Source organism: Augochlora pura, chromosome 4 (genome assembly GCF_028453695.1).
Source record: "Augochlora pura isolate Apur16 chromosome 4, APUR_v2.2.1, whole genome shotgun sequence".
NCBI classification, from domain to species: Eukaryota; Metazoa; Arthropoda; class Insecta; order Hymenoptera; family Halictidae; genus Augochlora; species Augochlora pura.
In genome coordinates, this window is record NC_135775.1 from 23,117,540 (window position 1) to 23,141,205 (window position 23,666).

At 50.3% G+C, this 23,666-nt stretch overlaps 2 protein-coding genes across 3 annotated transcripts in view; one reads left to right on the forward strand and one right to left on the reverse strand.

Annotated features, from left to right (window-relative positions):
• The window catches only part of LOC144468884 (uncharacterized), a 72,438-nt gene that overhangs the window by 18,046 nt on the left and 30,726 nt on the right, over positions 1–23,666 (forward strand). For both annotated transcript variants that reach the window (XM_078178675.1, XM_078178676.1), the window contains exon 3: positions 17,878–17,953. In XM_078178675.1, the coding sequence (XP_078034801.1) occupies positions 17,878–17,953 (76 nt within the window). The remainder of the gene's footprint in view (positions 1–17,877; positions 17,954–23,666) is intronic.
• Positions 15,561–23,666, reverse strand: part of L (zinc finger protein Lobe) — a 201,604-nt gene continuing 193,498 nt past the window's right edge. The window contains exon 14 of the mRNA XM_078178674.1: positions 15,561–15,814. The gene's annotated coding sequence lies outside the window, so the exon portion shown is untranslated. The remainder of the gene's footprint in view (positions 15,815–23,666) is intronic.

Sequence of the window (23,666 nt, forward strand, 5' to 3'; positions counted from 1 at the left end):
GCGAATTTCAAAGTCCGTCGCGGAGATGTTCGAAGGATGCGATTGATAACGGACGCGGGGGATTCTACGATTTTCCCAGGGGAGGGACAGTTTGCGGATTAACACCTTTTTACGGAGATGTAAACGATAAGATATACTTTATTATTTTAGCCAGTTTAAGCATTTTTACTATTTCATTTTCTTCGCACTGTTTCAAAGAGAATTTAAAGCGTGATATTTAATATCGCGACGATATTATGAACTGCAGAGATTTATATTTTATTGTATCTAACCTACACATTTTTCTCTGTAATTTTATAACTTCCCGTAAATATTCAGTAAATGAACAAGTAAATCATAAAAATTACCTTCTTATACCCAACCTTTTTATTTTCTTTATATGTTCGTATAACTAATAGCCAACACCCCGTACGTATCCAATGAATAAATAAATAATTGTAGAGAACTATCAATAAACTAAGATCAGAATGGAGAGACTAAACGACCGAAAATGAACGACGAGGCTGAGGTACACGGCTCGAGGCGCGAAGAAGCACCTAAACGAGTCATCTCGAGGAAGACTTTAGATTAGCCGGCGAATCGGGCGAATTGTCTCTACCCTGTCGTGTCTTGGCTTCGTGGTGCCTCGTCTACGTTGCAAATAGGAATCGAAAGGTGGAGGCGTCGTCGAGGCAGCCGCCAGGAGGAGAATATCAAATTTTCCGGGACGGGTCGTGCAGGTTAAAGCCGGCCGCGGTGCAACAGATATCGCGCGAACGGCGAAAACGATGATAAAACAATTTTTCGAAAATTCAATGGAGTGCGGCGGGACCGCTGGCAAGGGGGTGGCGTGCGAGTGGGTGGTCGATGAGAGAAAAAGAGAGAGAGAGGGAAACAAAGAGAAAGAGAGAGAGAGAGAGAGATAGAGAGAGAGAGGCGGCGTGAAATCGCGCATAGTCGTCCCGCCGGGGGCAGCCTTAATTCGGCTTAATTCGTCGATAAAACGATTGGTGGCACCGCGTCAAATCGTTAACGCCCGCGCCCGACTCTCTCTCTCTCTCTCTCCCTTTTTCTCTGTCGAATCGATTCCTCTCGAAACCTTTTTCCCCTGCTGTCCACGGTCTGGCCAACCGGCGGGGATCGCTTTCGAGCGATCGCGTCGACCTCAACAGCCGCTCCGTTAAGCTCGTTTCGCCCGCCCGGCCGTCCCGCCACGGGCAAATTATCTCGTCGATCGTTTTTCTCGCGCGAGACCGGCTGTTCCGCGGGGGGGAAAAAAGGGGGAAGGAGACACCGCCGTCTCTCATTCCCACCCATATCCGACGCCCCCCGCGCACTGCCCCTCGGCGCGCGGAGAGTACAGGCGGCCGCGCTAATGCCGGGAAATAGAGCTCTCTCCAACGAGCCGCAAACTCCCGCTAAAAGCCGCGTTACCATTTTTCTGCTTCACCGTAATTAGAAATAATAACTCGCGTCCGCCGCAATGGGATACGGTTGGAGACGCGCAACACTGACCGCCAGACGCCGAACAACGGCGCACTTCCGCGCGGATGAAACGGCCCCCCGACCCGCAGCTGCTGCTCTTCGTCTCGCCCGACCGACGGCCGAGCAAACCCAGCCAGCCGTTCCAAAAGCCTCCTCCTATCGATGACTTTCGCCCGTGATTAACCAATTCGATTGCACACCTGGTGCGCGTCGCCGCATAGCTTAATGCCACCGGAATTGCAGGTGTTCGGAGCGGCTGGAAAAAAGAACGATGAAAAGTTCCCGTAATTTTACCCATCGGACGAGTTTGGCCGTGGCTGTGATTTATGGCGTGAGCTATGGGACCGGCGATAATATTAATATTAATTTATTGCTGCGATATTAAAGCAATCGTTCGAGATACACTGGCTAAACCTACCGAGTTCTGAAAGTAACTCGGAGTTAAACAGGTTGCTGTATACTGATGAGAAGACTGCATCTGTTCAGACCTCCCTCATTTTTATTACGATAGAGAAAGAGTTTTTTGTTTCATTTCGGCGACTTTAAATAAACAGAAATGTAAAACTGGTTGTTTCCGCCTGGCTCGGTAGATTTATTAATAATTATAAAAGAGTTAGGAGCACGTAAAGGGAATTAGAGTAATGGTTATAATGAGTAAGAAATTAAAAAAAAACAGCGAAAGAAAAATAACAGTAACAGTAAAAGTAAATGAAAAAATAACAGTAGAATAAAAGAGAAAGAACAAAAGTGTAGAAGGAAAGTATTAAAATGCTTAACAAAGAAATAACTGAACTAAGTACAGTAACTTACCCTATCATCCACGAGGGTGGTTACACCGAAAGTATTCGCAGCATTTCTGCAGCTGATAGAGAAAGCATCTCCAACGATCCACGATGATTATTAAACGGTTTAAACAATTACGATAACCATTACCAACGAGTTTGACCCACTCGAGGCGAGTTACAGGTGCGTAATACCATATCGATGCGAAGAGACCAACGATGCATCCCATACAAAGTGATCGCGGGTCAAACGAATCGCCGCCGGAGGCCGACCGTCGACGAATCGCTGGCTCCGAGTAGGTTAATTAGAAGTTCGAAGAGCGCGGCGCCCTAACGTCGGACTGCACCGCCAGCAAAAAAATGTTTCTTCGCAAATCGGGATCGCCCCGCGAAAACCGAAATCTCCGCTTCGTTACGGCAGAAGCTGACCTAATGAGTGTGACTTTTTGCGAGCGATGGAGATCGCAGCGCGGCCGGTCGATTTTACGAGGAGTCCGGATATTTGCTCGAAATCTCCGATTTCTTCGCGCTCGAGCAAACGAGCCGCCCATATTATCTCTCGTGGGAGTCCGCCGGGTATCCGTCTCGCTATCGGCATTTTTCGTGGCCTTCTCTTCTCCTCTCTCTCTCTCTCTTTCTCTCGGGTTTTCCGCGTTCCTCGAGGCAGAATCGCGCCGTCGAACCGGTGGACACGCGCACCGGCGTCCGAACCCCCGCGCGATATTTCTCCGTTTTCGCTAGAACGAGTTTCGCCGACAATCGTCCCCCGTTCCCCCCCCCCCCCCCGAGTCCCGTGCACCCTCTGGACGTCTTTAAAGTTTGAAAAGACGCATCGCCGGCTGAACAATAGGAAGTCGCGGACGAGCGGGCGCGCGATCCCGCCTCGGCTGTGTCGAGCCATCGGAATCGTCCCGGGATGCGCGCGGCGGGGGAGGTCGTCCGTTGGCCGGCCGCCAAACCGATCTCGAATTCCGGCGCGGACGCGCGTCCGCTTTCGCGTTCACCGGAGATCGAACCATACGAACACGCTTCCACCGTAATTCGTTCGATACCCGTGCTCTTTTCGTTTGTTCCCGTCCACTCTGTATCTCTCTGGCCGGGTGAAACGCGCGCGCGACTCCCCCCCACCCCCCGACCACCACCTTCGCCATCCCCGCCGCCGTGCTCTAACGGCCCCTCGTGTATTCGCCGTTGCCGAGCGCCCGGCCAGGTGAATTAGTTTATACGCGGGCCGCGTCACCCGTAAGTATCGGGACACTTAATCGAATGCGAAACGCCGGACCCCAAAAGGGATTGTCAGATCGCCGACAGTTTTGCATGCGTTCTGCGCCGTCGACCAGCACGTATTCCCGCGTCAACGACGGATCGTCGATGCCCGAAACTAGGAGTCAAATTCGTTTCGCTTTGGCTCTACCTAAGCTAGCATTTACGACACGAAAATGCTATTACGAAAATCCTATTATGAATGAACAGAAATAAAGTTAATGAAACAAGTGTATATTGCGTGGATGTATTTTTTAGGAATTTAACAAACAGAAGAAAATACGTGACACGCAACTGTTTTGAGCGGTAAACAATAAATTTAACGAAGAAAGAACTTTTTCCGAACGACAAACACTGGATTGAAAACGAAAGGAAGATCCACGGCAGAGATATGTATAAATCTTTAAATATAGAAAGTGTCACCGTAAATTCCTCGTCAAATAGCTCTTGAATAACCGTACTCGCGCCCGACATATTTTGGCAAGTAGGAAGAGAGATTAATTTTAGAACCGAAGACGAGGTATTCGTTTCGAGATCTGGGAATATTGAAATGTCAAAGAAGCGTGTAAGACCAAAAAATAATACGGCATAACAGCTCGATACGCGTCCCCGTTGACCCATTTGCTGAAAGTAGTGTCGCGGGACGATACAGAGATACACGATTGCACGGAATAACGAAGTCGATGCGTCGGGAAAAATACCGTATCGGTGTCAGCGGCCGCGTTAACGTTCCGCGCGTCCGACCTCTCGGCAAGCAGAGATTGCGCGAGTCGGGAGGCGAAGGGCTGCTGGTAAATAGGATGGTAATCGAAAATGCGCCGGCAGCGACGATTGATAAATAAGTGGCTGAATGGATGCGGGCATTGACAAGCCGCGTCGGAACGTGCGTCTGAGTTAACGGGAAAAGTTCTCCGATAATCGAGTTACAACGTCCGCACAAAGCGGCAATATTAAATTGATTCGGCCCGAGTGTCCCTCCGACAGTCGCGCGAAAGATATTTAGCTCGATTGTAATTCCCGGCTCGGCGCTGTAAATGGAAAAGCTAACCGTACTGGAAACCGGCCGGGGAAGAAAAACAGGGGCCAAAGTAATAAGAGAACACACCGGTCGCGTGGCCCGTGTCTCTCTCTCTCTCTCTCGCTCTCTCTCTCTCTCTCTCCGTTGTCGGTCAGGGCCACAGAGCAGCAGCCGACTTCGCGAACTTCCCGGATAGCAAATAAACAATTTCGGATCGGCGAAGTATCGAGTGCACACAGAATCAACCGAGCCGTGCTCGGTGTCTTAAAACAGGTGGTGGGGGGACGAGGTTTCGCCGACAGCCACGAAAGTGCCTCGGCAAAAGCGCGCGGCGGTTGCGGCGATACCTATTTCCCCGCGGCAGGTGTCCTGATCCTAATGAACGGGGGGCGCGCGCGATTATAAACAAGAAAGGTCACCGTGTTTGCGCCCGTGGTTGCTTTGCGCCCCAGTCCCCCTTTTCTTTCCACCCCTATCAGCGCTCCCCTTCGTCGATGACGACCCGACCGTGCGCTCCACGCGCCACGGAAATGAGAAACCCGAGGCGATTCTTGCAAACTCGCTTAGAGAGGCTAGAAAACTTGAACGAGTTAATAGAAAGCCGCGTGCGGCTCCCACGCTTGTCACCAGATGGCCAATCAGGGTTGCCTTGTAGCGGATAATCATCTACGTAATCAGGTTTTAATTCCGTTGCGACGAAAAAATAGCTACGAATCGCACAGTGTTTTAAATACTATGCTTAATGCAGCAGTAAAATTTTCTGTTTTATAATTTTAAAAATAACAATCAGACATTTACTCCCATTTTTGTGCTATCGTAATATCTGCTGCAAGTGACTTTATACTGAATAAATAATTCATAAAAATGTATCTCCACGATCTGAATAATAAAAATGAAACAAACCTAGTGTTAAACGAAGCAAAATCATGACAAAAGTAGAAATGTACGCACCCCCCTATAAACGTATGAAAATTGAAATTCTCGCGATGTATTCAATATTTCGTTTTGTTTAACCGCGAGTAATAAAATTTAATATCTCGAGCTCGATAAATATAAAGTGTATTATACCGGGACACAAACGAAAGTCCGAGCGCGATTGGTTGCAGTAACCAGTGGCACCACTACCCTAGTCTCTGTACGGCGGCAAACTCGAAATTGTATTTTTGCCCACAGAAACCTGTTTGCTCTCGAACCATGAGCACGAAGGTACATTACCGTATCGAAGCAAATGGAAGGACGATGTGGTAGAACGTATGCGTGGAGCGAGAGGGGGGTAGAAACCCTCGGGGATCGACGGCGGCACAGTCGAAGCGCCAGCTGGCTGCCGCGATCGGCTCGGTCCCGCGCCTTCCATAAATATCGAATGATTGATTTTAATTGCGTCCGGCGCGATCCGCCGCACCCTCCCTCCACCCTCTCTCTCTCTCTCTCTCTCTCGCAATGCTCTCCCCCGTAGGCGTCGCGACTCTCGGCGCGGAGTCGCGCGTTATTCTCGAGATCGCGGGGAAAACGAGTTCGAGGTACGCGACCAAACTTTGATTCCTTTCTCATCCGACGCAACGAGAAAACTTTCGCTTCTTTTTTCTCGCGGCCGTAACCCGTCCGCTCGGCTCCTCCGCTCGTTTATCCGTTCTTTTTGTCCCGGGGAACTGCTCGGCTCCCCCCTCCATCCCCGTCCCGTCAGGCTATCCTCGAAATTTTCATCGTTCGCGCGCGTCCGCGAATCCGCCCGCCGAAATCGCCCCCGAATCGCAAACAAAAGGAGACCCTCGACTTTCGCTCTCTCCTTCGCCCCCTCGAACCCGCGTTCTCTATCGATCCGCGGGTGCGTTTTCGACCGAATCATCGCGTATTACACCGTAACTTTAGCAAACAGTAGAATTGGATCTCGATTTTACGAATCGGTGGATCTGCATGCCTTTATTTTGACGAAGAGGATTTTTTCTTGTATTTTCTTATTTCTTTTTATATATATTCTATTATATTATATTATACTATGCTATATTATAATACATTTTAGATAATAATTATATTTTATTTTTGCGACGTGTACCTATTTTTACCAAATTATACACGAACAGTATTAAAACCACCCTGACAATTTTTTTATAAATTATTACATTTATTTTATAAATTTAAAAGAAACCCTATTAAAATCAGATAAATCTGTGAATTTTTTCAAATTTCGTCAGTATTCTTATGCCAAGGATGTAAGTAAAGCTGTATCTGTGACTCGAGTAAAATGCGGTAACAAAAGCGTTTTTAATCGAAAATTATGATTTCAGCGGGAAAGCCCGGAGTGTGTTTAGACGCATCGTATTAAGAGCCGAGAGTTAGGGTCGCTTAAGGAGTTCCCCTAATTTCAAGGTTTTCCGTATGCGAGTCTTCGGAGGATTTTGTGAGCAACCGTCGTCTCTGGAACTCGTAACATCCAGTCACGTATTATTAAGACCAGAAGTATCAAGTACAAAACGTCACTGATGTATATTGTTTTATATAACGATGAGAAGGGACTTTCTATTGTATACTGTATACTCGATTTCTATTGTAATACTTTTTTTAAAACTGATCTAAATGCATTGAATTTTTTAGTAAATGTTAGAAGAACTAATTCACTGTATAATAATTGAAATACTATCTTATAAATTTTATTATTACTTGAAATAAAGAAGATTTAAAAAAACTATTGTCAAAATTGTCATTTAAACTGTCAATGAAATTTTCAGAATTACATATAATTACCAAAAAGTACGAAACGCATTTTTTAAATTTTCTTTATAAGCTCAGATCAAAAAGTAAAGAAATACCATTTTCTTACATCTTTTTTATTCCATGTAATAGTAGTAATAGTAAAATGAAAGAAGAAGTATTTCAATCATTGTACAGTAAACTAATTCCTCCAACATTTACAGCAAAATTCAAATAATTTAGTCCCTTATAAATGAATTAATATAATTAATAAAAAGCCAGCCATTTCGACTGACCTGACAAGTTCTGGCTCTTAAATACAGCTTTCCCAGTAGCTGCACCGTATTCTCTAATCGCGTCGCAAACCCACCCCCATAAACCGTGAATCACTCGCGCAGAATCGTACCAGGCGAACGAACCACGAGCGGATACGAATGTCAAACGGATCCAAGAGAAATAGGTCGCGGGTATTTCGAGATTAACAAGATCCGAAAAAGAAAGGATCGATGCAAGTTAAATCGGCGTTCACTGCGGAAAATCGTTACCGCGCCCAAGCACCGCGGCGTAGGTATAATTAATCGCAGAGCTGGCCACTTTCCTCGTTCCCGGGGGGTGGTCTCGTAATATTCGAGGGACCCGTTCGAGAGAGCCGCGATGCGATCGGGAGAGGACCGGTCTGTCTCGTCGGCGCAAAGCGATCCTCCGCGCTTGTTCGAGAGGTACCATCGGAAAGTGTAGCACGTAGACGCGGCAGACGCCTCGTCTACTATAATTAATATTAATGCCGCGTTTCGGGGTGCGTTTCGGCTGATTCAGCGGACGCGGCGCTGTCGAGGCTTTGCTCTCCGCGCTCTCGAAAATCGCGAGCCCGATAGAAGAATCGAGGCTCGTGATCCGCGCGGTGAAAAACCGGCGCACGGTCTCTCTAGCCTCGTTGTCCCTGCCCTCGAGCCGTCCGGGAGGGGGTGTTGCGTGGAACCCACCGAAACCACCGAGTCAGGTCCCCGCGAGGCGACGCGACGCCCTTCTGGCTCGCGCCGCCTACTGTCGCCTCCTGCCGCGCCGTCAGCCTGCTCGCCAGCCGTTCGAGGGTGAAATGTGCCTCGGTGGCATTACGCGAGGGCCGAGGAACGCTACATGGTGCTCGGGGGGTGCGCGCCTTCTGTGACCAAAGTTATTTCGACGTCGCGCTAGGTTTCACCCCTTGCGCTATGATTTCTTTCAGGATTGCGGTGATTAGCACTTTTTTGTTCTTAACCCCTAGGCGATGGGCGTCTATAGGCGCTTAGAAATGTTGTATTTGTGACATTTCTGCTTATCCTATACTGATTGCCTGAAGGGATTGATAATTGCCTTAGGGATACGAGAGGATTTTGGCCATCATTTACTTTCAGTCAGAAGATTAACATTTTCTTTCGATTTAGAAATGATTGACAATTACATCTATTAAATTATATACGAAATTCTTGCCACGACTTTGACTCGTTATTATAGTACAAGGGGTTACGTCTTGATCTATCTATTATAAAATAAAAAAATTCATCGTTATTACTTTAAATAATAAAAAAATCTATGCAACAAAGATCGAGAAAACATCCAGTTCGATTAATCGAAATTCTACTGTACTAATACACTATATGCTAGAGAGACTTTGTTGAAATTTTAGAGGTTGATTACCGACGCCGAGTATCCTAAAACATCTGTACAATGAAATTTAAAAAAAAAAAAAATATTTAAAGAAAAGTGTTAATACCCCTTTCGCCCACAGTATGTTAAACTCAAGAAACTAAATTTCGGCGACAGAATAATTGTTCGCCGTCCGATTAAATCGCCCGATTTCGGCATTGTCGCGCCGGGTCTCTCCCCATCTCCGACGCCCCCGCGTTACTTTTGGTTTTTCCTTGGGCAGGGACACGCTCGAGGTGACGCAGTCACGCCATAACCCGGAAGTGACCCTTTCTCTCGGCCGTAGGGGCCCGTCGAGGCTCGTAAAGACAAAAATCGGGACCCTTATCGCCGGGTAGAATTTATCGCCGGCGGGGCGGGAACGCAGCGAGGGGGCACACACGCCGAACATACAAGGCCAACGACGACGACGACGACGACGACGACGACGACGCGGCAGCGTGCCGTGCGGCGGCGGTTTTATTTGGTTGACTCGATTGTGTCCGGCCGCGGGCTACAACAACGCTCGTTTCGTGCTCGAGCCGCTTACACCTTGATCAGGGTGCCGGCACGCGCGCACGCACCCCGAGCGTCGACCGACGCCGACAGCGGCCGCTACGGAGGCAGGATTACGCTGAAATAAATTGTCCTCGAGATTCTAGCGCTCCGGCTCTCCGACGTACGTCTATCCATCCGGCCGTTTCGAGGCTTGTCCCCGCGTGCCCTCGCAGCGTCTCCAGGATAACGCTCGCCCCTCTTTATCGCTCCCGATCCCATTACTCCGCAGCGGAAACTCGAGCCCGCTTTATTGTCGTTTTACGCGTTCCGCGAGCAAAGCCCGGCCGATTCGAAAGCGCGGTCGTCGCGTTCGCGAGTCCCACGGCCCTCGTTCGCATACACCTATCGGCACTCGATATCTGCCGGACAGATAAACGGGGAACGAACCATCCGCGCGCACCTTCTGCTCGAATCCCGGCGACGAGCAAACGAAACCATCTATTATTAAACCTCGTTCGTTCGCCGGCGAACGGAACGATCTACGGCGATCGCGTCGCGGAATCGTCGACACGCTCGTACGACGGCCGTTCGTTCTAATCCGTTTTCCGGTAATAATTGCTATTTCTAAAGCGCGGATTTTACAGCGTGGTCTATGAAGAATTGAAGGCTTTGAGAAGGCTATTAACTTGTTCATTTTTAATCTTTTTTAGTTTCTCTCATGGCAGGCAACGGAGCATCGCTTAGAGATTAACTTTAGAATTTACGGAGCAGTGATTAGATAACTGATTTATAGGAGCTCGTAAAGGTAACATTAAGTCATTTACTCCGAGGTTTAATGATAGCAAATTAAAACGTAGCTGTGGAAATGGCTTGTATTTATGACCAAGATAATGATGGCCATTTTCACGCATGGCACTTAGAAATATCCTTTAATCACATTATCATATGAAACAATCGAAAATTAAAGAACCACGTATTTATGGAGGATATACTTATTTTATATCGCTCAATCACTCATTGACCACCCTGTAATATGAACTAGTTATTATGATTCTAAACATTCTTATGCCAATTAAGAGCGAAGCATTCCAAGGTGTTTGGGAATAGCCACGGGTCGAAGATCGTCGACGTTCGTTTAACCTTAACGTCGCGCGAAAAAAAGAACGCAGAGCAAGCCACCTAAGCTCGTTCGAAAGCCGGAAGCTTCCGCTCTCGCTCCCCTAAGCTGCTTTTTTGCCCGAGAACGTTTCGCGTCCGCGGAATCGGGTGAGACAGCGGAGGCGGTCTCTCCCCCTCGATAATCGTACGAATCTGGCACGATAACGTGTCTGGGGAGTTCGAAAAATTGTTTCCGCGAGCTAAAACCGCCGGGGATTCGGAAGATTAAAGTCTGCTCTTTGCAATCAGACCAGGTAACCGTTCCGCGCGCGATTTTTTTTGCCAGCGTTTCGCGGCACTTTGAAGGAGCGACGCGGGCTGCTCGCGATCGAGCGCGTCCGCCAGCGACGAGACGCTGCATCGTGATTATTGTTGGAACTCGGATGGAAGAAGACGACGCGCCCGGCAGCTTCGCCCGGGAAGCTTTGACGCATTTTCCTTGGCACTTTTGCCGTCTCCGTCGACGTCTGTTCCGCGCAATTACACGCTCGACGGAGCCCGGGAATCGCGCGGCGCTCGTTACAGGCTGACCGAAAGCGTTCGCCTTGTTTGGTCCGCGATTGCGACTCGCTTTCCGAGGACCCAGATGCGCCGCCGTAGGGGAAGGGGAGGGAGAGGAGGACGGCCGAATAAAAAGGCGTTTAAACGAGGGAAACATCTTCCGGTGGCATTTGCTCGCGTCTCGCGGCAGGCGGCCGTTTCGTTTTCCGCTCGAGCTCGCGGAGCCGAAAAGGCCAACGACGATTTTTCCGGACGAAAAACGAGACTGAATGAGGGAACCGGGTCTCGCGCCCTCTACCCCACCCCCCTTCACCCTTCTCCCTCGCGAGGAGGGCGTCCCGCCGGCCCTCTGTTCTCGTTAGCTCTCTCGCGCCAATTAATTTCGCTCGCCTCGGAATCGTAAAGCCGATTTATCTCCGATTCGAGAGGCGCTCGGATACGGGAACAACTCAAGAGGACGACGCGCTCGAACGGAACGCTAAAGACGGACAAAAGGATTCGCGCGTGGATACGTTGTGTGTCGCCGTCGTCATCGTCGACGTCGTCGTTGCCGTTCCCGTTGCCGTTCTGCGAATCGCACGCGCCCGCCTCGCTTCTTCTGCACCGGGAACTGCCGCGCGCACAAAAGGGTTCCCTGCAGCTCGCCCAGTCACCGGGAAACGCCGAAGCGAGGAGCGTTTCCCAACTGCCGCGCCCTTGTTTCCACCTAACTAACGCAACGAACTGCGACGAGCGACGTGAACCACCGTCGAATGATCCCCAAGTACCTGCCGACACAGATCGTCAACGCGGAAACATTCCCCCCACCCGGATCCCAAAATTCATTTGACCCGCAGTCCCACTTCCAACGAATTTCGTTTGCTGATACGGATACGGAATTTCACGTGCAATCGTGACATGCGACTGCGGCGAACTTGGTGTCGCTACTGACTATAGTAATTTTTCTTATCTCGTCCTCTAACTTGCAAACGAAAGTAGATGAATTACGAAGAGGATTTTATCGTTTTTGAATGCTGTTTTATCTCGCTGTTATTTCGGACAAGTTGAAACGACCCGTGAAAGGGTCAATCGGACTAAACCTTGAGCGCTAGGTTCCGCAGGGCTCGCCCAGCGGATAATGAATAATAACGACGGTAAATGAGCATCGACGTTTCGTCGCGTCGCGCGACGACACGGAATGTTCGACGAGCGTGCTCGCTCGTCTATTTACCGGTTCGTTTGACCCGCGGGCGAACAATTCCCATCGATTTCACGGCGTCGCGGCGCGAGGCGACGTTGGTCGGCGCGACACATACATACACACACACACACACACAGACGCGGCATCGCGGAGGGAAACGACCGTGGTAGGCGGGTGTGCAAAATAGATGAAGAAGAGAGGAAGAAGAGCGGGGTCTGGGGCCGATCGTCGGAAGCATCGAACGAGTTCGCGGGCCAATAAAGAGAGGCCGAGAGTCCGGGCCGGGTCGGACGTCCGAGGAGTCGTTATCTTATCCCGGCGCAGCTGTCCGAGCGGGTAGGCAGTTAGCTCGTATCTGCCGTCACGCCACGAGACTAAATTCCCCCTTACGTACTTATCGCGAATTAAACCGCTCCTCGAAAGGAGGCCGGAGACACGGCAAGGTAACGACCGTCGGGCATTATCGCGTTCGGATGAGTTTCACGCGACCGCGCAACCGTCACTCGACATTAACGTTTCCATTATGGTCGAACGGCGACTCGAAGCTCGCCGGCAACCCAACCCCGCCGTGTCCACCGACCGACGGATCGCCGACCGTAACTGCCGCCGCTCGCCGACCAGTCGTTAAGCTTAATCCAGAAACTTTGACTGCCGCTTCGGATTCTGTCCTTGACCGGGCCACCGGGATCCTCTCCGCCCTCTCCGCTGTGTTCGATTCGCAAAAAAACCGAGCCCTTTCCCACCTGTTACGTGGCGTAAATCCTGCTCGGAGAGAACGAGCTCCTGGTAGAACGACAACCTCGGGATCAGACGCTCGCGAAATGAGAGTCCTCTTAGCTGGGTCTTCTCTTTGAGAACCTCGCAGCTCGAGCTGTCAACTAATTGCTTTCCAATGTATTAGGTCTTGTCGTAAATAACTTCCGACGCAGGGAAAATCTATTGTTCGTATCTAGCCGCTACGAGTCACTGGGGCACGCGATATCTTGCTGAATAGACGAGAGTCCGGAATAAATAAAATAATAAAAGCGATGCAATAATTTAAAGAAAAATAAATATTCCATAGGGAAGCCTAAGTAATTTATAGCTCGGCCTAGTGAAAGAAACGAGTTCAGCACCTGTTATATGGCGCGCAGTTCGAAAAGACGTGTAACGAGAATTTCGGCCAGCCGTCAAAAGACGAGAATTGGTCGAGGACAGAAACGAACGCGAACCGATAATCGATCGGCTCCCGCTCCCACAGGCCAGCCATCTTCCAAACGAGATTATCCGCGGCAGGTTTTGATAGCCGGCGCGAGTTTCGGCAGGATTCGATGGCGACGACTGCGGCGGAGAGGTTCGCGAGCCGTGGTCCGCGACGCGACAGCGAAGAAAGAGAAGAGAATCGGAGAGCGAGGCGGAGTTTCGCGCGCGCCGAAGGGAGAGAGAGAGAGAGAGAGAGAGGGAGAGAGAGCAGAAGGCGAGTTTACCGGAGAACAGACTTGGAGTGGCTATTCAAAGTCGAACCGGCGCGGCGTGCAATTAATTCCTGAGCGAGGGGAAATCGAGTCGTGGCCGCCGATAGGGCGCACTCGTGACCCGCGTCACGACCGTTCGATCAAAAGCCGAGTAGTCGAGACTCGAACTCGCTTATCTCGATTAACGATGCCGCGGGCGCTCTAATTCAATGGACGATTCCGCTACGTACACCGGAAGCGACGTTATTGTCGTAGTTCCGGCCCCGGTTTTCGACCGGCCGTCGCGTCGCGTCGCGGAGCCACGAACGAGACGGCGAATCCACGATTCTATGCGCGAGTTATCGATTCCCCCCCGCGCCGCACAACTTGCGATTCGTTCCGAAATCGAGTTACCGCTCGTTAATGGACGGGTCTCTCGAGTCCCCGCGGCTAATGCTCCGCCCGTCAGACGACCGAACCATTTTTGCCGGCGCGAGTTCCGAAACCGTGATCTTCCCCGACGAGAAAACTCTGCGCGGTCCGGCATATTTCTGACGTGTTCCGTTCACGAGGACCGGGGGAGAACGTGTCGTCGATCGACCGGGACGATAAGCTTAATTGGTTGAAGCAGCCGCCTTCGGCGAGCGCGACGATATCCGATCCGTCCGATCGACCGACTCGTTTTCTCGTACACTCGACGGGGTTCGATCGGCATCTACGCGACGGTCCCGTCTCGCGGCTGGAACACACGGTGTCTCCGTGGCCGTCGCGTCGCTATTAAAAATGCGATAACGCGCGCTCGCCGCGGCGCCTGCGATTTCGATTAAAGAGTCCTCGCACGTTTGCGTAATTCGAGAGCGGCCGCGGCCGCGGCACCGACACGCCCGGCATTTCCAAGTCCATTAAGATCCTGGCCCGGGGTAATTAGAAGGACAATGCATCCTGGCCCGTGAGTGGCGGATTAAGCGGCGCGACCGTGCAAGAGATTAACCGCGGGGAACGTTTCTTTCTGGCCGAGTAACTTACAAGCCGGCCACGTACGCGAAACGTCCGGGAGATCGCGTTTCACGGGGGAAAAGTCGTCGCGAGGGCGAAATTACGGTCGCGCGAGCCGCGATACGCGCCGCGCGACTTCCCCCCTCCTGTCGCGGCACGCGTCCCGCTCGCGGCCGTTTAAAAGTCACGGGGGCCGCCGCGACGGTAACCTACGAAAAAGCCCGCGCGTGTCCCGCGCACACACGGGCAAAGAATGTGGGTGGACAAGAACCATTTAGGCGGGCTCGGACACCGCGCTGGAACGCGGCATGCCGCATCGCGGAACAGCGTATATTACGATTCAGAGGAAGCCCCGCCGGGCGAGCCTCCGTCGTCGTTCTTCTTCCGGCGCGGCGCTGCCCGACATAAAATATCGCTCGCGTTTAATTAAACGCCCGCGCGGAATCCTTTCGAATCGTTCGGGAACGCGCGAGCCCTCCCACGCGAAGTTGTTGGCTCTGCCCCGCGGAACCGGGGGATTATTACGACTTCGTAAACACCTACGCCGTGGTCCGTGTTGCTCGTCTTTTATTGCGAACTTTCGGGACGTCTGAATGCGGATCTGTTATCGCAGCCGTAATTATACCGAGCGGTGAAAGAGGCGCGGTGTTCCTTGCCGAAATTGCAACGCTCGGGTTGCCTGGAACTTCTGAAATTTTTGTTAATCCTTCGAGGATTAATGTCGACACATTGACGACACCAGGGCGATTACTGAAGTCTTTGTTACCTGCAAAAATCTTTATATAGCATGCATATATCCATAATATATTCGCAAACGTGTTCGATTAAAAAAAAAAAAAGTTAACAATCTTCACTTTGCGATTTGAAAATAAAAAAATAGTTAACAATCTCCACTTTCCGATTTGAAAATTAAATACATAGTTAACAATCTCCACTTTGCGATTTGAAAATAAAAATAAAAACTGCACTGTGGAAACAATAATTGCTCGATTAGCATAATAGATCCAAAATCAAAATCCAGAGGATGAAAATGATCATTTCGGTATGGGAGCGATAGTTTTGGAATAGAAATTGTCGCGCCGGTGATTATGCGGTTCGTGTTAAGCAGCAACGGGCAGTCCGAGGATTCTCCGGATGTAACACGGGCCCCGCAATCCATCTTCCTCGCCTGAAACAAAAAGCAACGCGTCTCGTGTTTGGTAATGAAACAGGGAAAAGGTGGAGTCGCCTTCTAAAAAGCAAAACGATTAAGCAAACGAACGTCGGTCACTCGAGTCGCCGTAAAATAAACGGCGGACACCTCCGGCTTATCAGAGCGAGGAATCAATCCAAGCCCCTTCGGGAACAAAAGGCGGGCGCGAAACCGAGCGAACTCGGCGGGCCGTACGGAGGGATAACAATGGCGACACCGGTACCGGAATCTCGGCGAAAAGTTATAGTTTTTTTCCGCCGGACAATTATTGGCTCGCGCTCGCACAAAGCGGCCGATCGATTCGAAAGCCATCGTACGTTTCTCCGCGGAACGGTCGCGTCTGTTCGAATCGGGTTGCCGGGGACGGAAGGGAGGGTTAGCTGGTTCGAACGGGAGGGGGTTAAACGGCGACGTTCGAATCGGATAATTGCATCTCGATGCGTTTTCCATGGTTATTGGTCCACGACGTTGACCTAGAAGGGATATAGAAGGCCGCGCGATTCTCCTCGGCCCGGCCCGGTTCGGCTCGGCGCGCCGCGGCGGGGGGGGGGGGGGGGGGGGGGGGGGGCAGGGCAAGGCGAGGAAACGAGGAAGAGGGAAGGACGGCAAGGAGAACGATCACAAAGGACGGTACAATGGAGTTTGCGGAGCATTGTTTGAGCATCTAGCACGATCCATCCACTCGCGGTTTTCCCGTCCCTCCCCGCACACCCTCTCGCCGTCCCGTCCCACCGACCCCCCCTCTCGATCGTTCGATCGGCCGCGAGTCACCCGGACTTTTCAAGCTTTTCTTCGAGCCTTCGATCCGGAGGCCCGGAGACCCGAAGGTCGCGCGAGAATTTGTCGTCGAAATATACCGTGAGGGCGGCCGCCACGGGAAGAAAGAAAGAAAGAGAGAAAGAGAGAGAGAGAGAGCCGGAGCTGTTTTTTTAATGCCTCCATTGTGACGCGGCGAGTAGGTCAAGCGTTGGTCGAATCCGAACGAAAGAGGCTTTCGTTCGCGCGAATTCCGAACGGAAAACGTTCCTACTCCTTGGTCCTCCTTCTGGACCCTTCTCTTATTCCACCCTCCCGGCCCTCCTCCTCCTCCTCCTCCTTCTCCTCTCTGCCACGCTTCCCGCAGAGACTAAAGGGATTTCCTATAGGCGTCCGTCGCATTCATGCTGATGTAACGGAACATAATGCTTTTGTTTTCCTGTTAGCGATTCCCAAGTGTTGCGGCCGACGTATGCGCCTGACGGTCCCGACGTAAATGCGTCGCGGTTAATTTCAACGTTTACGTATAAAAATGTCCGGAGTATTAGTATTATTATTCTGTTCCGTTATCCAACCCTTCATGGGCCGAATATATCTCCAAACTGCTTGCGAAGCATATTCTTTGATATTTCAGCTCGATGGTGCTGTCGATCGTCATCGACATTGTTATTGCTCATTTCAGAAACATTATATGTAATTAAGACGTGCACGTTATCTTGTCAAAAGATGAAAATTATTTGGTAAAATGTAGATTATATTAGCATGTGACCTGAAAGTTAGATAGGTCCATGAGAAGGGTTAATATTACATCAACCATTTAGGGGTTGGTTATTTAGCTACTAAGGTTTGTTTTAATAGGATTAAAACAAAATCTACTTGGCCTTTACTCAGTCGAAAGAACTCAATCTATATACCTTCTCGTTATTCGATAAATATTCTCTCATTAATCAGGTGCAACAACCCTCTTTGTCTCAGTTGTCACACATATTTTCAAAATTTTCTCTTTCAACATCAGTTTAAGAGTAAGTAATAATAATAATAATAGCAAGAATGTCAATGATAATGATGATTTTAAATCGAATACCACTAAAAAGGGAAACAAACAAAAATACATTAGAAATAATGATGTACGAAGCGCGTCATAAGCGTCCGCCGCAAATAGAAACGATCGTCCATCCGCGGGCGGACGTTGCCTCGAATCGCGAACAACGGCGGCACACGTGCAACTATTTGCACCCGACGACTTCCAGACTGATAAGAAATGTTTCTTCTTTCTGTTCCAGTGGCCGGCCTGAAGCTGCAGCGCTTATACGTGCCGGCGTTCACTCTGCGAGGCTCGAGCGCGCTCCTCGAGTGCAGGTAAGGGTGCTCTCTCTCCCCTCGAATGCATCTTCTCCTGCACTTCGCCGATATCCCGCGTGGTCCTCTCTCTCTCTCTCTCTCTCTCTCCCTCCCTCTCTCCCTCCCCTCGAAATCGATCGGGAGTTACAAATCGCGCGCTGGTCGCCGCTCTCTAATAAAATTACGACGCGCGAACATGGCTGGCCGGGCAACGATCGGCGCGCGGTTATTTACCGGAACGGAAACCGGGCGAACTCGTAAAGACATCGATAAGGCACCGCGGCCAATAACGTATCGGGTTTACGCTCGCCGGCCGCCACGGTAAATAAAATTAAAAATAAGAGATGATACGGGACGGAGCGAGCCGAGCCGGGCCCGGCGCTGGAGATCCTCTCGAGCTCTCGTATCGCCGCGGCGGGCGTTTATTTATTTATACTCGCGATATCGTGGACCGCAATCCGAGCCCCGGAGCTCCTTCCGACGTCGTTCTCTCGGCCCGAAAAGAGACGATTCACGGGGCCATCCGCGACCAAACTCGATCCACCGATGCCGCAACGGCCGGCTCCCGAGAGATCTCTTCCGAACTCGTTCGCGTTTCTTCTCGCGGCTACGGATTTCCTCCGTATCCACGTCTCTAACCCCCTCGATCCCACTCCATCTAGCTCTCGAGATCGGATCTCGCGCGCCGGCCAGCCGCCGCAGAGAAAAAGCTCGGACGCTAAGAAAATTCCTGCGCCGAAGAGCCGGCGTCGAGAGTGTCGTCCTCCTCGTCCTCGTCGTCGACGACTCGGTCATCTATTCGGGAAAAACTGTCGCCGTTGTGTTCGCTCGCGCTCCTTAAAACTGTCAAACGTTTGTTTCCACGGACTTCTTTTCCGTTTCCACGATTGTCCCGTGCTTTTTTTACCCGCCGCTCGTTTCTCGCGAGAACAGTAAATCCACCGATAGGCATTATTCACCCGGTACCATTTGTTTCGCTTTATTAAAAAATGCTGGATATTTTCCGGGAAGAAGCAGTTGCCTTATAATCAGCGCGATAGAATAACGAAAATTTACGATTGTTCGCCGACTTCGCCCATTCTTGCCACCCCCACCGACGAGTCCCTCGGCTCCGCTGCAGGGCCGACGCGCCATTGTTGCATCGGTCGCGCCTCCACCGTGCTCGACTATTCTCTTTGCCAGATTCCCGATGCAACTTTGCGCTTTGCGAGCGAATCAGCTTCCGATACTCCTCGTCGGCAAACTGTTACCTTCCACTGTTTTTCTTTCGCGCTGCCGAACCGGTGCGCGCATCCTGGCCGATAAATTTATTAAGACGAGAATTATGGGCGAAGGCCGTTTTTAACGCGTCTACCGTCTTAAACGGTTCGGAACATTATGGCAGTGTGTTTAATGGGATCGAAGTGGCGAGGTAAAACTTTGTAATAGCGATCATTTGTTTGACGTTCTTAGATCTTGAGAATTTTTATAAAATTAAGAGATTATAATTGGGTTGGTGAGGGAACTAAATTTTTAATAATTCTGTCACCCAAGTGTAATGGCGGCCATGCAGTTAAAAACACTTGCAAAACAATATTATAGTCGGTCGCATTGAAAATATATTTTTCTACCGTAATTTTCCTATTGTTCTTTAGAGGATATTCATTGTAAAGAAATAACTGTTAATACAGAAATATTCTGCGTACTTTATTTAACGATTTCACGTGTAAAATGATATACAGTATTCTACGAAAATGAATGAAAGTCACGCCGAAATCAACGAAGTCACACTGAAATTCGTCCACCTGTAGCATTCGACGATTCCCAGAACTAACAAATGTATTGTCAATTGTTTTTTAGCACTATTTTCCTCGTTAAGTATCAGTTTACCTTCCAGCACACGTTTTAAGCGTTTTTAGCGAAAATGGAAAACAGAGAAAGAAAAAGTTTTGTAATCAAACGATATCCCAATGAGAGAGATTGCAGAAATTGTAAATAAAAGTCGAACTACATTGCAGTATATTCTAAAAAGATACCTAAATGACTAAACAATTTTAATCTTTTTCAAACAATGGAGACAGTAATACACTAAATAACTGCTGCAATATTTACCTTTAATTTTGCTTTTACTTGGAACAGCAACAAGAACGAAACTTTGACAAATTACTTTCACCGATCGCGATGATTAATGCGCTTAAAAGTATGGCCGCCACTGTACGGGTGTAATCGACGCGTTAACAGAATAGAACAGCCCCGGCGCGTGGTCAAAAAGGAGGTGGCTCTCCTGTGGCTCGATTAGCAGACGGTTACGGCCGCATTAATAGAATAGCGGGCGAAGTTTATAATAATAGTCCCCGGGAGGAAGTAAACGGACGGGCGATAATTCCGTCGATAAACCCTTCGTGATGGGGGCCGGTGTCCTGCAATCTCGACTCACTATGATCCCTTCGGTGCCGTGGACGTCGCCCGGAGCGAGGTCCGGCCCCTGACACTCGGCGCCGAACGTTTTCGACGATCCAGCAAATTAACCCGCCGGAATCGCTCGTCTATTGACCGATCCGGTGTTCGCCGGCAACGAGCAGCCGTGCGACTCGTTTCTCGCGCGGACGTCTAGCCGGTAATTGCGCGACGGTCCGCTTTGAATCCGAGCGTCTTCCGGCAGGAAACGAGGCTCGTCTCGTATCGACGCGATGGTCAGATATATCGAAGCGCGGGGACAGAAGAACAGGAGGAGGAGGAGGCGGAGAAGGAGGAGGAGGAGGAGGAAAGCCCGGTAACGCCTCGAGGATCCTTCGCGGGATCTTTAAGTCGCCGGTGGGAGCATGTTAATTAAAACGTAATGAAATTATGGCGCAACGTCGCGCGTCCTACAATTACGGCTGGCCGGAATATGCATTCTAATTAGTGGTGCGCCGGCTCAACGACTTTTCACGTAGAAAATAAGGTCGACCGAAGCGGCGCGAGCACGCGCGCGCCAGAGTGTGCTTCGTATCGCGCGCGGAGAGGGAAAAACAAGAAGCCTCCGCGCGGTCCGCTCGGAGCGCGCGATGGGGGCGACGATCTAGAAATCGCCGACGATCCGCGCGGATCTATGCGGGGGAGGGTGTCCCGGGCGGAAAGCACCGGAAACCGGTCTGCCACCTTCCATTTCCACGTATCGCGGAGCTCAAAGCGGCAGTATGCTCGCCACGTAACGTCGTAAACGAGAAGTCGAAGAGCGCGCGAAGCGCCGGCAAATTGGAGTGTGTGCACTTTCTCGATACGTCGAGCAGCCGCGTCGAAAGAGGAGCAGCTCGATCCCGCCGCCTTTTCCCACCTTTCAATCGACACGGCCGTTCCTCCGTTCGTTCTCGCTCGTTTCCCTCGTCGATTCCGCGTTCCCTTCCTCGCACGCGCGCGTGTCTCACACCTGGAAACGCGAGCCTGCTTCGTCTGCGCCTCGCGTCGCGTCCCATTTGCCCCGACGGCGTCTGGCCGACGGGTATCGTCGGACCGGCTAGACCTGCGTTGCCGGCGAGGTGTCGGCTTATGTATTTCGTTCGCAGCCGGCGCCACGGGATTGATTTGCATGAAATCGGCGGGGCCGGTGATCAACCGCGCCCGCCGGGCTCGTTACGACGCGCGCTCGACAACTGATTCTGTTACAGAGAATTTTTGCAGAGACAAAGAAACCCGCGCTCGCCGGTAAATTGGGGTGCCGTGTAAATAACCTGGCGACAGGATCTCGCCAGGTGTAGACCGGCCGCATTGGAATGCAGATGGATGCTCGAGTATCCTTTTAGGTGCATTGATATGCGTTCCATTGATACCGTGACAAGACGAATAGATAAATTCGCAAATTCTTTTATTGGAGGACAAACAAAGCCGCGCGTTCGGCGGCGCTCGCTCGATGAACCGGCGTCCGGAGAGTGGCGTTGCATTATATTTTATCGCGTCGCGACCCACCTACGCTTCGTGACAGGCGGAAAAGTGGCGTCATCGTCTTCTAATGATTCGACGAAGTTCGTCGGGCTTTGCCTCGACGGCGAGCTCTCTCTCTCTCTCTCTCTCTCTCTCTCTCTCTCGATGCGGTGTTCCGCGGCTAAATGAATTATACGAACCCATCGGCGTGCCTCGTGCCGGGTAACAGACAAGTGTTTCTTTTGGAACGCGCGAGGAAAAGTCAACCGCCGTCGGAGAGAAAGACAGAGAGAAAGAGGGAGAGGGGAAAGGCTCGTATGCGTGTAACGAGACGGAACGCTAACAAAACTTAAACTTCCTGGCAGCGTGTAACGCGAGCGAGGGCGGGGATGAATTGGACGAAGAGAGCGAAAGAGAGAGAGAGAAAGAGAGAAGAAGTAAACAGACTGACTAGGTAGGACACACCGGCGGAGAATGAGAGGCAGAGTTGTGTGCTGGGTAGACAAGCCCCGGTTATGACGTGGACAAGCGTGTTAACGTATCCGGCGCCGGCCGTCTCTCCGTCATACGAATTTCATGAGATCGGGACACCTTAAATTTTGAAACAGAATCTGAAACGTCAGGATTTATCACAATGATCGTTCTTTCTTGCAGATTCGAGATCCCCCGGTGTGCTCGATATGTCGACAGAAAAGTTCATTTTTAATGCGGTCAGAGACCCGTGACCCATTTATGGGTCATGACAATTTTACGTAAGCCCCCGCGTACGCACGCGAAACCTCTCATAAATTGCGGATTTTTCCGCGAATGTTGAATTTCACGGATTAATCCGGCCTGGCCCCCGGAATAGGCAAGAATTCGGCCGATCTGCAAATCCTGTCGTACGACCGCTGATACCACAATTATCCGGCATAAGTCGTTCCGAGGGACCGCTGTTATATAGGCAGATAAGAAAAGACCATTCTATTTCAATGCCGTCCGTGGTTACCGAAGACTTTTAGCCGACTTACACCCCGCTGAATCAGTTTCCGAATATATTTGCGAATATCGTTCGAACACCTTGCAAATGTAATTTATTTTATAGATGAATATTAATATTAATCTTGGACATTACGCGCAGTATTTATTAGCAAGCAATACTGCTTTACTAGATTAACTATACATTAACTCAATGCTCGCCATTATTCCTCCTATAGGATAAAAATGTATATTGAAATTTATAATATTAGGTGCTACGAGACGAGCAATATTTTAAAAATTTTAAAATATTACGGACGTACTTCTACTGTCATCCACCAGAGCTACTCATTTATATCTTCTATTTTTACATACAATTGTGTTACATATATTTAAACTTTAGAAAAGAGTTAAACGATTTTATTCTCCTATTTAATCTTGCATATTATTACTGTCCGTTTAACAAAAATTAATTTCAAGCAGAATGATACCTATGTACATACGCTTATAAAAAACATTACGTCCGTAAAACAATCGAACGATATCGACGAGCACGTAAGCGCCCGGAAACTTATAAACGGTGCATCAGAAGTACGGAGCTTCGCAGTCGGGGTTCACTGAACGCGTCAGATAATTGTCAAAGCGTTAATCAACCATGCGCCGCGTTGGAGCGGGGGACAAAGGGTGGAGAGGAAGAGCAGGCGGCACCGCCGGTCCAGGCGTCGATTTCCGTCTGTTCGATACGCGAATGGTCCACGGCTCTCATTCCGGATGCGCGAGGGTGACTCGGAGATGATCGTTCCGACGGAGGCGTCTCGCGCGTCCGGACGCGTCGCGTTCGCGTCGGCGTCGCGACGGCAGGAAAGTGAGTCGTTCGGTAGAGAGAGAGAGAGGG